This window comes from Hirundo rustica, chromosome 2 (assembly GCF_015227805.2).
Source record: "Hirundo rustica isolate bHirRus1 chromosome 2, bHirRus1.pri.v3, whole genome shotgun sequence".
Lineage (NCBI taxonomy): Eukaryota > Metazoa > Chordata > Aves > Passeriformes > Hirundinidae > Hirundo > Hirundo rustica.
The window spans coordinates 49,389,412-49,405,772 of NC_053451.1; the positions used below are offsets into that span (position 1 = coordinate 49,389,412).

At 36.3% G+C, this 16,361-nt stretch overlaps 1 protein-coding gene across 6 annotated transcripts in view; it reads left to right on the forward strand.

The window, feature by feature from the left end:
* The window catches only part of BRCA2 (BRCA2 DNA repair associated), a 34,341-nt gene that overhangs the window by 8,769 nt on the left and 9,211 nt on the right, over positions 1-16,361 (forward strand). For 2 of the 6 annotated variants that reach the window (XM_058419475.1, XM_058419480.1), the window contains exons 11-20: positions 1,830-3,014; positions 3,845-8,599; positions 9,811-9,903; positions 10,765-10,834; positions 11,189-11,607; positions 12,537-12,727; positions 13,283-13,470; positions 13,811-13,981; positions 14,292-14,643; positions 15,362-15,517. In XM_058419475.1, the coding sequence (XP_058275458.1) occupies positions 1,830-3,014; positions 3,845-8,599; positions 9,811-9,903; positions 10,765-10,834; positions 11,189-11,607; positions 12,537-12,727; positions 13,283-13,470; positions 13,811-13,981; positions 14,292-14,643; positions 15,362-15,517 (7,580 nt within the window). The remainder of the gene's footprint in view (positions 1-1,829; positions 3,015-3,844; positions 8,600-9,810; positions 9,904-10,764; positions 10,835-11,188; positions 11,608-12,536; positions 12,728-13,282; positions 13,471-13,810; positions 13,982-14,291; positions 14,644-15,361; positions 15,518-16,361) is intronic. The other 4 variants (XM_058419476.1, XM_058419477.1, XM_058419478.1 and 1 more) reach the window with 4 other exon arrangements.

Below are 16,361 nucleotides of genomic sequence, written 5' to 3' on the forward strand. Positions count from 1 at the left end.
AGGCCTGCTGCTTTTTTACTGTCGGTTCAAATGTGCTGAAAAGAATGTGTTTGGTAGTAAATGTATTCAAGTGATCTGTAATTAGCAAAATACTTTTTTAAGGACGAATTAATTGGTCTTGGTCTGTGTTTACACTGCATACTGCAGTAGAGAAGATCAATTAAAACAATATCTGGGAAAAATAAGAGGGAGAAGACCATTTGTCTTAGAGTTCAAAATAACTTGCAAATGTCTCCCTTTACCTATGTCTTCCATTTTTGATAATCGTTAATTTGGCATTTGAAAATGCCATATGAAAGGAGGACAGCTCCACATTTGTAGCTTTCAGATGCTGGTTTTCTATAGAATAGTCTTATATGCTCATAAAGTACAATATGTTTTATGAGGCATACATTTTGTTTCAGTTAAAGAAAATAAGATCATAGTATATCAAATAATCAAGTAATATCACACTCCAGTGAGTTTAGAAGTCAGAATTAATTTCCCTGATTCTTGTTTTTCCCTGGCATGAGATTATTCAGCATAGAGACAGTATCTGCACAGTCTTCCAGATAATCCTTGTTTTCTTTAATCCTAAAAAGCAATGTCTCCTGTTTAAGTGAAAACAAATAAGCTGTTTTTAGAAAGCTCTACTGACAAGTCATCACAGAGTGAAAGGATATGGACACAGAAGTTGCTTTGGAGGAACCTGCTTTAGTAAAGGAAAATGGCCTACCTGTACATTCAATCTGTAGTGTTACAGTTTCTTCATTTTGAGATTTCATTTACCACTCAGGCAAGAATTAGAAAGTAAAGAGAATGAGTAACTTTCTATGCCCACAACATCAGCATGAACCTATAGTGGATGTATTGCAGATAATTGGTTGTGTGTGACCAAGTACTGGGAAATCTTCTATGGACTTTCAGATAGAAAATCTTTTTGATATTTTGCTATTTAAAAGTTCTAGTAGGGAAAGTTACAGAATTGTAAGTGAAAGAAGTTGTGCCTAAAAAAAGCTAATAGAAAAAGTTCAGCTATTGGTTATGGGCCTAAGGAAAACAGAGGACTGTGATGTTCTCTGGGCGCTTTATTATGATTTCTGTGAAAGGCAAAAGCCTTAAAAAGTACTCTGTAAATGAAACCTATTTTTGAATGTGGACTGTTCTGATAAGTGGGTCTCATTTCATACATTTGAGAAGGCAGTATTTTTATTTGGCATGTATGAGCTCTACAAAGTAGAGTTTGGGTTATTTCCCCCCCATTGCATGTTATTTCTAAATGCAAACAAAAAATTCTCATTATTTTTCTAATACTTGTGGCAATCATGGAACTACTTAAAAACTTCCTAATCAGTTAAAAGATTGAGAATATTTCTAAATCTTTCTAGCTACTCCACTATTTTATATCATAGGAGAAGACAATTTAATAAATTAATCTTTATATAACATTTTCTTTAGCTGCCAGTTATACATAAAAATAGGCAGCTTCTTAATGTGTCTGGTACCTACCATCAGGTATAAATTTTGGAAGAAAAAAATCGGTATATTTATCTTTTCAAATTTACTACTCATTCACTGTCTGTGGGGTGAAAAAAATACTCTCGAGACAGCCAGGTTTCATCTTGGCAACCTTAGCCACTACAGAGCTCAGGAGGCCAGGGCTTTTACACGTATTTCCTTTGCCTCCTGTGTCCTCTAACAGCTTACATTTTTCTTTACCAACTCACTCCTGAGTGAAGGTAATGACTATAAAATTGAAAGCTGTATTTACCAATACTGTTTCCAGGTTACTTCCTAAAGCTTATTTTCTTACTTCTTTTCCTCTCTCCATCTTCTCTAAACTCTTTTAGAGTCAGAGGTGTTAAATGGCTTACTGGGTGACATGGATAGCTTTGAGGACGCATTCAGCATGCCAGCTGAGTCCAGTGGAACTCTTCTTCTGATGCCACATGCTTTGGATGCAGTAGAGAAATATGAGATAAATCCAGATAAAACACAAGAAAAAGGGGATGTTCCCTCTCAGCAGCCTAATGGAAGAAAGAATGGCATTTCACAGGAAGTCAGAACAAAGAGCTGGACTGAAAACAGCCAGTGTATGCAAGTGAATGGTTCTTTACTCCAAAACACCAGTGAAGATATACGGGATGGTAAAGATGGCTGTTCAATAGGACATGAAAAAGAATTGGAGTCTCTTAGGAACTCAGGAGATGTGCATGATTATAGAACACACAAGTCCTTTGAGAACAAGAGGCCTGTGAAAGAAGGTGTGCAGTCTCCATCAAGCCAGTGGTCTCAGCTGAACTTATCTGATCTTGATGTAACCCACCTGGAGATGTCTGTGTGCAGCTCTCCACCCTCCAACTTATGTAGAGAGGGAAATTTAGAAGAAAAGTCATTACTAATGGCCAAGGATGATGCTGTGGAAATATCTTTACTGAGCCCTTCAGGCTTGATTAAAGCACAAAAGCTGTTGAGAGTTGATTTGTCAGAAAAATGCTGTGAGATTAAAAACACGGAGAACAACCCAACATCGGAAATAACTCCAGTAAAATCTGTGTCATTGAATGTACAAGATCCAGAGTTAGTTAAAGGATGTGCAGCTGAGGTTTCCAAAATGAACTGCTTAAACTCTAATTCTTTTTCAATTAAACATGCAAATGTCACAGAGTATTCTGTAGTCTACAGTGGCAACTTTTCCAAGCATTTAAAAGCAACTTCTAAATCTGTCATAACTGATGTTATGTCTCACCCACATGTGTGTAGTGCCACATCTCCAGATAACTGTGATGACCTACATTTAATAAATAGTGAAAATACTCTTACGAAGTCTGGTTTTAAAAACATGAAGATATTACCCAGCTTGAGAAAGAGATCCAAGAAATTTATATATAGAATAAATAATACTTTACTGTACCAAGAAGAAAAAATACAAAAAGAAGTAACCTCTGAATCACCTATTCATACTGTATTACCACATTTGGAATCTGATTCATACAAATTTAGAGGCTGTCTGGTGGCCAGTGATGTTGAGCAAGGTATATTATTAAGCTTTTCATCATTTGTGGAGGATTCATTATTTGTTATGAGCTTTTCTTGTAAATGTTTCGGGTAAAATCTTGTGTTTGTGGAAAAGTAGCTGGGCAAATGGGAATCAACATACAGGATTGGATAAGGATTAGGATAGCATAATTTTCAAGTAATCTTGTGCTAACTTTTCCCGTAACAGGTTCGTTTCTGGAATAGAAACTTCCACCCTGCGCCATTATTCTAATTGACAGGCTTGGTTATCTTTGACAATGCTGGTGTTACATCTATAGTGTCAAGGGCCATTTTGTCTGAGTTGGTAACTTCTAAACAATCATAAAGAGTGTTAAAGTTGTATAGTTTTTTTATAGAATTAGGTGCTATAAGACTACATCTGTTTCTTCCAAAAGCATAAAGTATTTTAAAAAACAATACAATGAAAACAAGCACACACTTCTATTTTTAGAAGCTGTTGTTCTTGCTAGAATTATTTTATATTAGGAGTTGTAGTACTTCAAATTTAAAACAAGTCCTTATGTTGAGACACAAGGAGCTGAAGCCCATCTTTTCAAATTTCATGACAGCTAAAAATTTATTTATTGTTTTTTACCTGGTAGCATTAACTGCAGCCACATCTCTTGTTTCTGGCTGCTAGAATATAATTAAGTTAAACAGACCTCCAGCCTTGTCAAGGCCTTTGCATTTGAAAACAGAAGCGATACTTTGGGTTCTGCTGTTAAGCTTGTGTAGAAATGATCTGATTAGCCAAAATTTTATGAAAATCTGAATCTACATTTGTTTGAATAAATTTATTCATGTTTTTCTCTGTAATGTCTTGTAGACCACTTTCTTCCTGCTGAGAGAAAGCATTTGGAATCAAGTAGGAGGACAAAGAACTTCAGCACTTCTGCTTTAAAAATTGATATAATGGATAACTCATCCAATAATTCCTTCAGTGACAGGCTGAAACAAGAAGACATGAGAGACTTGGGGGAAAATGCAAGCGAGAATCAAGCTGCTACATCAATAAAAGGCTTAGAAGTATCTAATACACTGAAAGAAGACGCAACAAATTCTTTAAATAGTGAGATTATTTCAAATGTAAAACGTAAAGTTCTGACTTCAGCACACCTAATGGCAAGAAAGCATTCCGGATTTCTCCCTAAAAGCTGTGCTTTAGGGAAAGGTGAAGAAGATAAGGACATGAGTGCTGAGGGGAATGATGGAGCTGCTGTACCTCAGAACCTGAAAGAACTTGGGTCTTTTCACAGGGACAAGGAACTCTTGGTTGATATTCATGGTGACTCTACATCTGTGACAAACAGCAGTTCCCATAATACACTGTGTCAGGTCAACTTGGGCATATCTGAAGTCAGTGGTGACTGTTGCAATAAATTATCACCAAATAAAAGGCATGCTACAGACCAGAGGTCAGGATTTGACTGTAGAGAAGTTCACAGAACCTTGGGAATAAACTGCTCAGAAAATGACAGTACTGGATTAAAACAAGGGGAGAAAACAGATCCAGCTGCCTTTTCAGACGATGTAGCCAACAATGAAGACCCAAAGCCAGCTGAAAACACCAAAAGCCCTCAAGCAGCTCCATTCAGTAATCTAGCTGTAGACATTTCTAAAGAATTATTAGATTGTGTAGATAATGATTCTGTAAATGAAGTAATTTCTGCAGAAGATAAACAAGTAGTACCTATGTATTCCAGTGAAAAGCCAAACAAGAGCCTAGAGTGTAAAGGGGAATCATCATTGAATCTTAATGCATGCAGTTTAAATCTGGGCTTCAGTGGCTTTCAGACTGCTTCTAATAAGCAGATTAAATTCTCTGAAGCCAGTATAGCAAAAGGCAGAATGCTGTTCAAGGATATTGAAAATGAATGCTTTGAAGCCTCTTCTGTGGAAAGAGTAAGGAACTTTTCACATCAAGTTAAAAAGGAAAATATGTTATTCTCAGATTCAAAAAGCAAGTTGGGCAGTAATTTATCTGATTCTTCAAGTTCACAGGCAAATTTTCTTGAGCCCAGTCATACGCAGTTTACTCCACATAAAGTTGGCTTGTGTAAAAGCTTTCCTAGAACTCCACAAGCTTTGCAAGAAACAAATCAAACCTTGACAGCAAGCCAAGAAGCTGAAATTGCTGAACTTTCCAGTATCTTGGAAGAAACAGGTAGTCAGTTTGAATTTACACAGTTTAGAAAGCAAAGTAACACAATACAAAGTCACAGCTCGCAACGAGTAGGAATTGTAGAAACACATGGAACAAAGAATGTAGAAAATATTTCTGAAACAAAGAAAGATGTGGGGGGTTGTAGCACTTTTAAATCAGAAAATCAAGTAAAAAATTACAAGTATTGTACTCAGGAGGAAGACACAAATGAAGACTCTGAATTGTGGCAGAATGAAAAAGAAAATGCAGTGGTTTTCCACCAAAATGCCAAAAAGGTTACTTTTATTAACTTAGATATAAATAAAAGTAGAAGATCAGATGAGAGCTTTCCCATAGCTAAGCAGGACAGCTTTTCTAATTTCATAGGCTTTACTTCAGCTGGAGGTAAAAAAATAAATATTTCAAAGGCAGCTTTGAGTAGGTCTGCAGAGCTCTTTAGAGACTTGGATGATGATAACTGTTTGTTCAAATCTCTTGAAACTGGTACGAGATGTCACAATTCAAATGAATCTATATCTTCTAACAGTAATTTTTCCAGATGCCTGACAAAAGAAAGCAAAGAAAAAACTGTTTGTGTTTCAGATTTCAAAAACATGAATGCTGTTTCCCACACAGGTTCTGTTTCCTACCATGCACGGGATAAAAATGAGGAAAATACTAGTACAGTATTCAAGGAAAATGTGGAAAATAAGACAAAAGCATCAATAAATAGTACTGAAAATGTTAGCTTCAGTAGTATTAACATGATCAACAGCCTATTACCCACTAAAAATCATAAGCAGAATTATAAAACTTTGAAACAAATTTTAAATCGAGGAGATGATGAAGGCAACTTGCAAGACAACCCATTAAATATAACATGTCTAGAAGATGCTGTAACAACTGCAGGAGAACACAGTTTAAATATGTCATACAAAATGGAAAGCCAGTCTGAGCAGAAAGGAGAAGACAGAAAGGAAGATGAATGTTTGTCACCAAAACGTCAGACTCCAGCTGATGGTGATATATCCATTCCTGACGCAGCTTTGGATCATTCTCTGCCCTTGTTCAGTGTACAGTGCGGAGAAGGAGATGTAAATGTTTTGGAGAATTCTGAAAAAGAAAAAACAAGTTGTAAAAATACGGAAAAAAACGCCACTCACGGTAAGGACCTGCTACTGAATGAAAGCAGAATGAAAACAGGTTCTTACCATCATTATCAAATACCTCTTGAGAAAGAGGTAAACGTGGAAAAAAATGAAGTGGAAGGGAGTTACCTGGCTGGTTTTCATACTGCTAGTGGCAAGAAAATAGCAATTGCTGATGGATTTTTGGCTAAAGCGGAACAGTTTTTCGCAGATATTGATGTAGGAAAGGAACATAATGACAATTTTGAGAACCTCATCGAGAAAAGAAAATGTGGCAAGAACTGTGTAAAAGATTGTGATTTATGTATTGCAAGCATTGCTCAGTGTGACTCAGAAAAACTCAATTTTAATGAAAAGCTTGTTCCTGAAGAGCTTGGAGATCAGTTTAATCAGGCAGTAGAAGGCAGTCCTGTTAAACGTGCTGCAATTCTTGATCCTGCTAAAGTAGATACATTTGTTGATCTAGGTGAAGCTTGTGAAGGGAGTTTGGTAACTTCACATGTGCATAAAAAAGCCGATGTCAGACCTGGAAAGTCAGAATTGGAATCCCATACAGGACAGAAGAGTGATGCTTTGAGTAGAACTAATTTGTCTCAAGATGGAAAATTCCTTGCAGAAAAAAAGATGGACTACTCACCAAGAAAGAGGGATGGTTCAGAAAACACAGATGATTTTCCTGTGCATTCTGCTGCATCTCTGCATTTAATGAAGGTACCACATGACCTCAAGGCCAACTGTGCACCTGGAGATACAAAAAATGCTTTATTTGTTGAGGAGGTCAACAATAAAGGTGATCAATCACTCCTCTTAGATTCAAAAAGTAGCTGCTCTTACATGAATGATGATACTAAGGAATTCAACATAGAACATTCAAATGAACCTGTTGCTGATAAAAATTACTTCACAGACACCATAGCTAGTGCTTGCCAAAACCAGTCACTAGTCAGTCTTCCTGAAGAGGAAACTAATTTTGACAGGTTAAAAGAAGCAACGCCTAAGATTGAAAAGCAAAGGGGTGATCTGAAGCAAACTGTGTTTAGCACAGCAAAAGGGAAAGCTGTGTCTGTTTCAGAAAGTGCATTAGCAAGAGTCAGACAAATGTTTCAAGACTGCAGTGAAACTGTAAAAAATGAAATTGAGCCTAACTCAAGAACAAATCAAACAGAAATTGCTAGAAATGCATCTGCAGTCCTTCATGCTGAGTGTCCTTTTCGTGCCACAATAAGTGAAGAGGCTAATTCAGCCGCATCCCAATTTATTAAAGTAAATGCAAGCACTGATGAAGACTGTCACCAAGAAGGAAACACATCTGCAGATACAAAGTCTGTTTCAAATTCTCAGAAGCAATCCTTTGAGCAGAATATTAAGGTTTTGGGGCACTTTGTTCCAAATAAGCCATCAGATGCTTCTACAAGCAACTTTGGATTTTTTAGTACAGCAGGTGGAAAGCCTGTACAGCTTTCAGAAGAATCACTCAGGAAAGCTAGACAACTCTTTTCTGAAATGGAAGGTGATCATTCATCACATGTACAAGAAGCATTTTTAGTTGAGGAAGATGTTGAAAAGCCTAAAATGCACACTGAAGTACTTCCTACAAAAATACAGGTAGTGTCATCAAAAGGGGAAGAAAACACCAGCCCTGAATTGATTTCAGATTCTGCTTTTGGCTTCAGCACTGCTAGTGGAAAGCAGGTAAAAGTTTCTAAAGATGCCTACCAAAAAGCCAAAGCTATTTTAGAAGAATCTGATTCTTTTTTGAGTAGTGAGCTTTGCACTACAGATCAGCTTAGTTCTAGTAGAGACGGTGGTCAACATGCAAAATCTTTAACAGAGAAGGTGATCTCAGAATTCAAAACTGAAAAAAGCTGCAATCAAGACTCCGACTTTAAAAGCATCTGCCCTCAGGAAATAAAGTATTTTGCAAGCACTTACCATGTCAAAATGCCTGAGCATACACCATATAATCAGAAAAACAAGCAGTTATCATCACTTAAATTTCAGCAAGAGGATACTGAGCCTTTTGGAAAAGGGCAGCTGAATCTGGGGTCAAAACCAGAGTCTGAAGCAATTTCATGCAGTGCTACTGCTAAAGCAGAAATTAATACTAATCTCAAAAGTCAAAAAAATTACTTAGAAGTAGAGGCTGTAGAAAGTGCAAGAGCTTTTATGGAAGACAGTTTATCCAGTGCTGGAGTACAAATTGATGCTGCGCAGACCTTCAGTGGCAGACTGGATAAAAATTTCCAAAATAAGACTTTTGGGAAGAGGCACTTTGAAGAAAACTCACTTGGTAGGTGATTTATCTTACGTATGTTCAACTCTGTATTTCTGCATTGTGGATTGGCTTTGAGGGGTTTTTTTTTGCATGTCATGTTGATTTTTAAGTCACAGAGATATTCAAGTTCTTTCTCTAGGTGTCAGTGACAAAAACTCTTCCTGCTGCAGGGTACTTCATCCACTCTTTCCAGTCTTAAATACACACAGTAGAAGCAAAGTTTGTGATTAGTAATTTTGAAGGTGTACAGGTTTGCTGTTTTACCATAGACTTACAGAAGAAAGCTGCTGCTCCTTTTCTCCCTGAGCAGACTTCTTTTTTTTTTTCTCTCTATGCAAATCTAGTGATTTTTCATTGAAAAAATGAGTAGGAGTATTTTCATTTTCACCTTTTTGTACATTGTAGGTGAGGACAATGTTTTGCTTGTATCAAGATTGCTAGTCTGATATGAAAAATAGCTGTTGGTCCAAAAGCAGTTTGTTGCCTTCTGAAACTGATATGTCTAGGGCCGAAGTGTTGGTACTTGATGCTTGCACAGACACCCAGACCAATTCAGGGACCTGGGCTAGCTGAAGACTCCTTGTGGAAGGGGAGATAGCAACAGAGTCCCTCTCTGGCTGCACAGTTTCATGTGCAAAGGTCAGGTAGGCTAGCACTAGATAGTTTGGGTAGGTGGCAAAAACCAGGGAAAGAATTTTACCAATCCAGCTTGAAACCACTGTGCCACAGCTGAACCCTGACCTTAGTTACAGCTCCTGTAAAAGATGAGTTACTCTTTGAAGTTTGGAGGGACTCTTTAGTTACTGAAAGTTCAAAGAGAGATGCTGGTGAAGTGCACTGTGAGAGCTGTGCTGCTGGAGTGCACTGATGCACTTTCTGAGGCAAACTGTGTTTGGTAACTTCAGACTTACAGACTTCATTTTGGGTGGAAAATAATTACAGGTCACAAAAGTTTATTAACAGACTTCATTATGTGGGGTTTTGTTGTCACTCTTGGTGACACAATATGCAGGCATTCTGTACAGCAGAAACTTCTGCAGTTTGTGGTGAGGTGGCTCTGTGTTTGAAAAGGTCATTTAAGACCTGAAATGTGACCTGAGAACTTGCTAATTCTGCTTGCTCTGTCTTCCGTGTTTTATTTAGAAATTACAGTTATGTTGTGCCAATTGATAAGTCACTGAACTTGAAAGGAACATCACTTTTAAAACTCTGTGGTTTTATTCTAGGTGAGCCTCCAATTAAGAGGCAGCTTCTGCTTGAATTTAACAGAACAAAGAATTCCCCCAGGTCTTTGAAAGCTTCAAAAAGCACCCCTGATGGTAATTTTATTCATCTTGTGTTCTAAGCAGTGTCAGTTGCTACCTTAAGAATTGTTCAATTTCCAGTAACCTAACATGTAATAAGTTTGCTTAACTACTGCATTTATCAACGTAGTCATGGAAATTCAGGAAAGCTGCTGTGGTAATGTCTCTGCAGACTTGAAATTGTGTGATTAATGATATGCCTTATTGCCTAGACTCTAAATATATTCCTTTTGCAAGAGCTCAGGTTTAATTTACAGTTCAGGAGGAACTTGTCTGCTCTCTCACAATCCTAAATCTCACAAATTCTAGTCTCAATAGGAAGAATGCATTTTATTGATTAACTTTGTGTAGATACTTACTGGTAATATACTTAGTATATAATTACTTCTCATATGAAACTTCCTCTTTGCAGCCTAAGGGCATAGCACAAATGGGTCTACATTCCAGGCAGATAGGATTTAGTTACATTGATAATTCCAAGATAAGCATGTCCCTCAATAATGGAAGGAGGAGTTTGTGCAAATATGCCTTTTTATGTTGTAACTTCAAATAAAAGAATAAAAATTGCTGAAAGAGTTCTGAATGGAATGGTGAGCCTGCCTGAAGTTAAATATATGATAAACATTTCCCTTTCAGGACCCTGAAAATACCTTGCTGGTTCACAAACACAAACTCTTTGAGAGCTCAGCATTGTGAGCATTTTAGATCTGTCCGGGAAGATGTTTAAACAGTTTTGGGAGTGGGAAAGAATAAAGCTGTTTAAATCCACTCTGAAAACTTTTCTATATATCATTAATACAGATAAAAGATGTGCTGTAAATTTCTGTCTATGTAATGTGCCATTACAAACTTTTTTTTTTTCCAATTATCTTACAGGTATTTTTAAAGACAGAAGAAAATTTATATACCATGTGCCTTTAAAACCCATAACTTGTCAGCCTTTTGGGTGAGAAATTTTAGAGTTCTTCTTTGTAACTGTCTAAAAATATGCAGTAATAATTTACTACTCCCACTTTATAAAAGACTGATAATTTTTATGACGAAATGAATATTAAGTTGCCATATAACACATGCTGCTGCAGTAGACCAGTGAGATGCTAAACAAACTATGGCCTATTATACTGTGTCTTTTCTCAATAGATAGAAGTATTCTGGTTGTAAAATATCAGAGACTGATATTTTATCATTTTATTGATAAAGAACTGAAATCTGTATAACTAAATTAAGAATACAAAACTACTGACAAAGATTTTTGTCAGGAAGATGAAAGCGGTATGCTTAAATGTTTTCATTTCTGTAGGTCAACTAAAGAACGACAAGAAGTCAGGAATCCTACCCTTACTCTGCCAGATCAAGACTTCCGAGGGTTCCAGTCTAAACCTGCCATTTTTCAGCACTGTGCTCTCAGGCACTCTTCAGATGCCGCTGCAGGGATTTCCACTCCCTGTAAGGCCTCGGCAAAAGAGAGTGAAGAAACGAGAAGTTTGTACAAATCTGGCAAAGCTGCTAAAACTTTTATTCCACCCTTCAAAACTAAGCTGACATTTTCTACATGCGAACAAGGCAGCAGCAAAAGATGTGACTCGCCCATCAGCAAAAGTATGACCAAAGAGGTGGAACTGAACCAGGTCAGAACAGAGCAAAATGCTGCTGACCCTCAAGATCACCAGTCTTGTATCCGGCATGCAGCAGACACTGACCTAGAAAACGGCAATTTAGGTATTTTCAGATTTTACTCACTTAACTATTGTGAATACTAGCTGTCAGAGTTGATTTTTTTTTTTTTTTGCAGGGGGGGCTTGACAATTAGGAAATTACTACTTCCCTAATATTTTATATTGCACTGCTAAAAGAGCATGTCCTGTTTCTCTCCAAAGTTGAGAAGATGAAAAATATTTCACACAGTGTTTAGAAACGAGATAGCTTATGTTTCATTTGATAGTTGATTTTTCTTATATGCTTCATAGGTAAAATAATCTAGGAACCTTAGATTAGCCTTGCTATACTTAATTCATCTTAAAAGAGGCTTGTTTTCATTCTGTTCATTAATTAAAGTGTAGACTTAGCCATATAAATGGTTGATTGTGTCATTTTCAAAGAGGCAAACTTTAAATGCTTGACTGTTGAACTTAAGAATGTGGGCGTATGCCTTTTAAGGTCTCTTGAATGCTCTGGTGTGTGTTATTTCTGTAATTTACAATCATATAATCTGGATTTTTTTCAGAAGTACTTACGTATATTTGAACAGGTCTATGAACATTTGCAGAATTAGACCCTGCAGTAACAGGCCAAAATTTCAGGATTAATGGATTCTGTAGTCATCAACTAATTTCTTTCCATTTGGAGTTTTCTGTGAAGACTTGAGTTCAGTCTGATGAGAAAAATAGGTGGATGGAAATTTACTTCGAGGCCTTATATAAAATTAATATGGATATGTCATTTGTTTCATATAAGTATTCAAATGCCTTCAATAAGCACTGCTTTCTAAATGCATTAAACTTTTAATATTTAGACTTACAGTTTCCAAAAATGTGCAGAGTGGCATAGAAAAAAAACACTGCTCTAAGTCTGCTACACTGTGACTGTGTGTCTTTATTTGATAATGCTTTTAAAAGGTTTTAATGCTTTGAGGTTTTTTTAATTTGCAGCTATGGCCAGGATGGTGACAAATCTCCGCTGTGCCAGAGATCTGCAGGAAATGAGAATTAAAAAGAAATGTAGGCAAAATATTCGTTCACAGCCAGGCACTCTTTATGTCATTAAAACATCTGCAAGCAATAGAATCTCTCTGAAAACTGCAGTAGAAGAGAAATCTCCTAGCTTTTATTCTACAGAAGAGGTATATAGATATCTTTATTTTCTGTCTCGCATCTGTTTCTCAAGACTAGCAAATAAACACCCAGTAGCTTTTGAATAGACACGTTCTTCAGTTTTTAGCTAAGTATTTACAGTAGCTGTTACACCAGTTGCTACAGTACTTAAGTAGCATATATCCAGTTTTTAAAACTATTCCAAATAATAAAGGTCATAAATCTCTAGTGTTATAATCAAACAGGAAAACATTCACCAATTATAACGCATATGAAGAACTGGTTTAAAAGAAGTTAAAATTCAACTTTTGGTAAATCTACGTGAAAATGCTCTTGCTTTTGGTACAGTGAAAGTACAAAACCAATTGAATTTTTTTCAACACTTTCAAAGAACACTGTGATGCTGTTCTGGTAAAACAGTTGCTGGAATCATCCATTCTCCATGGTTTACATATGAAATGGCAAGGTCAGACAAAAGCTTAAGGAAATATTTAATCTGAATTTATAAATTTGGATATTTAAACCCTCTGTTGAATTCTTACTGTATTGTCATTATTTTGTTTTTTCCATATGATTTTTTTCAGCTATATACATATGGTGTTTCAAAACAGTGCATACAAGTTAACAGCACAAATGCAGAATCTTTCCAGTTTCTCATCAAAGATTTTTTCAGTAAGGAGTATTTGTTAGCTGGAAATGGAATGCAGCTTGCTGATGGAGGATGGCTAATACCTACAGATGAGGGAAAAGCAGGGAAAAAGGAGTTTTACAGGTACTGTTACTTATGAACTTAGGACAACTGTGCTATTTATTAGTTAGCAATTCTCTTGTCTCCTAGAATAAATCCAATACAGTGGTATTTTAAAGCCTCTGACTGCTGTTTTTTTACTATGCATTTTTAGTACACCTCAGTATTAATAAAGATATTATAGGATTGTAAATTTGCTATGTAGATTAATGTTGCTAGTGATTAATCTTCACTGACCATTAAAGAAAGGAAAGTCAATTTGGAAAATTTCTGGAAATTTTTCAGCGGTGTAAATAGTCTAAAAAATAGCCAAGTTAAAATTTGCAGTGGATTTCAGGTTAATTTATTAACAATTTATCTGCAGAGCTCTCTGTGACACTCCTGGTGTAGATCCCAATCTGATAACAGAGGCCTGGGTTTACAATCACTACAGATGGATTGTATGGAAATTGGCAGCCATGGAAGTGTCTTTCCCACATGAATTTGCTAACAGATGTTTGACACCAGAAATGGTCCTGTTGCAGTTGAAATATAGGTATGTGTATAGCAATATATTGGGAGGTGTAGTTTGTGTTACAGTGTGCTCCCTGGTTCGTCAGTATTACAAAATAAGCACAGCCACCTTGCATTCATTACTTGGCAGAGTGCTTGTATTATTAAATTTACACATAGCAGTATTAAAAACATAGTGTGTGTTACTTGAAAAATGTGGAAAACTCTTGCTTTGCTGCAGTGGTGCTTAATCATGTAGATTGAGTAACCAACAGTTTGCTACAATTGTGTTTAAAGAAAAACAATGTGATGGATTTTGTTTGCTGTAACAAAGCACAAATTCTTTTTTGCAGGTATGATTTGGAAGTTGATAAAAGTAAACGATCAGCAATCAAAAAAATAATGGAAAGAGATGATGCAGCAGGTAAAACACTTGTACTATGTGTTTCCAAAATCATATCACTGAACACAGTCGTATCTCCTAGCAGTAGCAATAAGAACATGGAAAGTAAAAAAGCAGCAGCTTTAATTGAAGTTACTGATGGCTGGTATGGGATCAGAGCTCTTCTGGATCCACCTCTCAAAGCTTTCTTAGACAGAAGAAGGCTGACTGTTGGTCAGAAGATCGTAGTGCACGGGGCAGAACTTGTTGGTCCTCAGAATGGATGTACACCACTGGAAGCCCCAGATTCCCTTATGTTAAAGGTAAATAAAATATTAGTTCAGATTGATTGGATGTGACTGAGAGATGTGATAAATGCTACTTAGTCGGGCCACGTTTTGTAAACAAGAAAACTTGGCTTTAAAGACAGATCGAGTTTTGCTGAAGTTTAATAACCAGATTTGTAAGACATGATACAAGGGTGTTACTCAGTACAGTTGGAAGAGGAGTTTGTAGTATAAAATTCTGCCAAGTTTTGCTGTGTGTTTTGGCAGTTCCAGCTCCTTACTTCAGTTAAACACCAAGTTGCAAAAAAGTATTTATCCATCTCAGACAATATGGAAGTTGGAGGAAGAATGAGGGCTGGGGGAAGAGCCAAGTCATGAGAGGGTGAACTGGTGGGGTGAGCCTTGGCTCATTTGAGGTTAGTTAAAGAGCTTTAACTTTAAAGAGGGTGAAGTTTCAGCATAATACTGAAATTGTTCCTCTGGTAAAAAAATGACGGTTTATCTCACAGATTCTCATTTCCCAGAGAATTTTAACTCATCAGATTTTTAGATTCTGTTTAAAATACATTCTTCAATGTGAAGAATGTATTTTAAACCTTTAAGTGAAAAAGTGATCTGCTCGGGTGCAAAAGTGATATATTCTTAGTGAGGTCAGTGTGAAAATAGATATGTAGATATTGCTGTATATAAAATTAGTTGGATATAAGTTTGATTTAGCAGTGACAGTTTCTCATTCACCATTTCCCTTGCTCAGATCTCAGCGAACAGCACTCGCCGTGCGCGATGGCACACAAAACTAGGATTTCATCGGGATCCCAGACCCTTCCCTTTGCCTTTGTCATCGCTTTACAGTGAGGGTGGTGTAGTGGGGTGTATTGATGTGGTTATTCAAAGAACTTACCCTGTTCAGGTATGGTGTAAGTATTTTATGACTCTAACAGGGTTCTATGAGATCTCTATTATATTAATTAATTGCTACATCATTCCTTAAACACAATATAGAGAGCTAATTTTTTTTTTAGAGATGCCATTATGTTTAAAATAAACAGGAGTGATTCTTGCATTGTACATGTATTTAGTATTTCAGGACTAGAGTATCCTACTATAAGAAGAATTTGAGTTTGTGTTCAGTATCTTTTGGTTAGCTTTGCTTTCACCTTCAAAAATCCAGAAATAATTGAATTTCAATTCTGTACTCTAAAAAGTACATCACTTGTTTTATTATTAACATATTAACAAAAAGTTACTTATTTCTAAGCATTGGTAGGATTACATTTTCTTACATGTAGCTGACTGTATTGTGTAAATTCTATATTACTGAAAACATAGTGTGTAATTATGGTGTAAAAATAGAGTTAAGATCTTTTAAATATGACTTGATATCAAGACATTTTAAATGCTGCAGTCAGACTTCACTGCAACTGATTGGTTTTATAACAGTATCAGACACGAAAAGAAACAGTATTCCTGTTAGCAATCAATCCTTTTAATGTAAACAGTTTAACCAGGACACAACTTACATGTTTTATCAACTTTTCTCAGAGCAGAGATATGGCATAGGTATCTAGGATTCTTTTTTCATTGCCTTCTTTCTAAGGTATTATATTATTGTTGGTGAATGCAGAATGAATTTTGCAAAGGTACTAGCAGCATTTGGTTTGGATCATTACTTTGCTATTTAGATCATTAATGGAGAAAATTGCAGCACTTATTAAGCGAGCTGCCTGGTAGAACAAACATTTATTTAGGTCTCA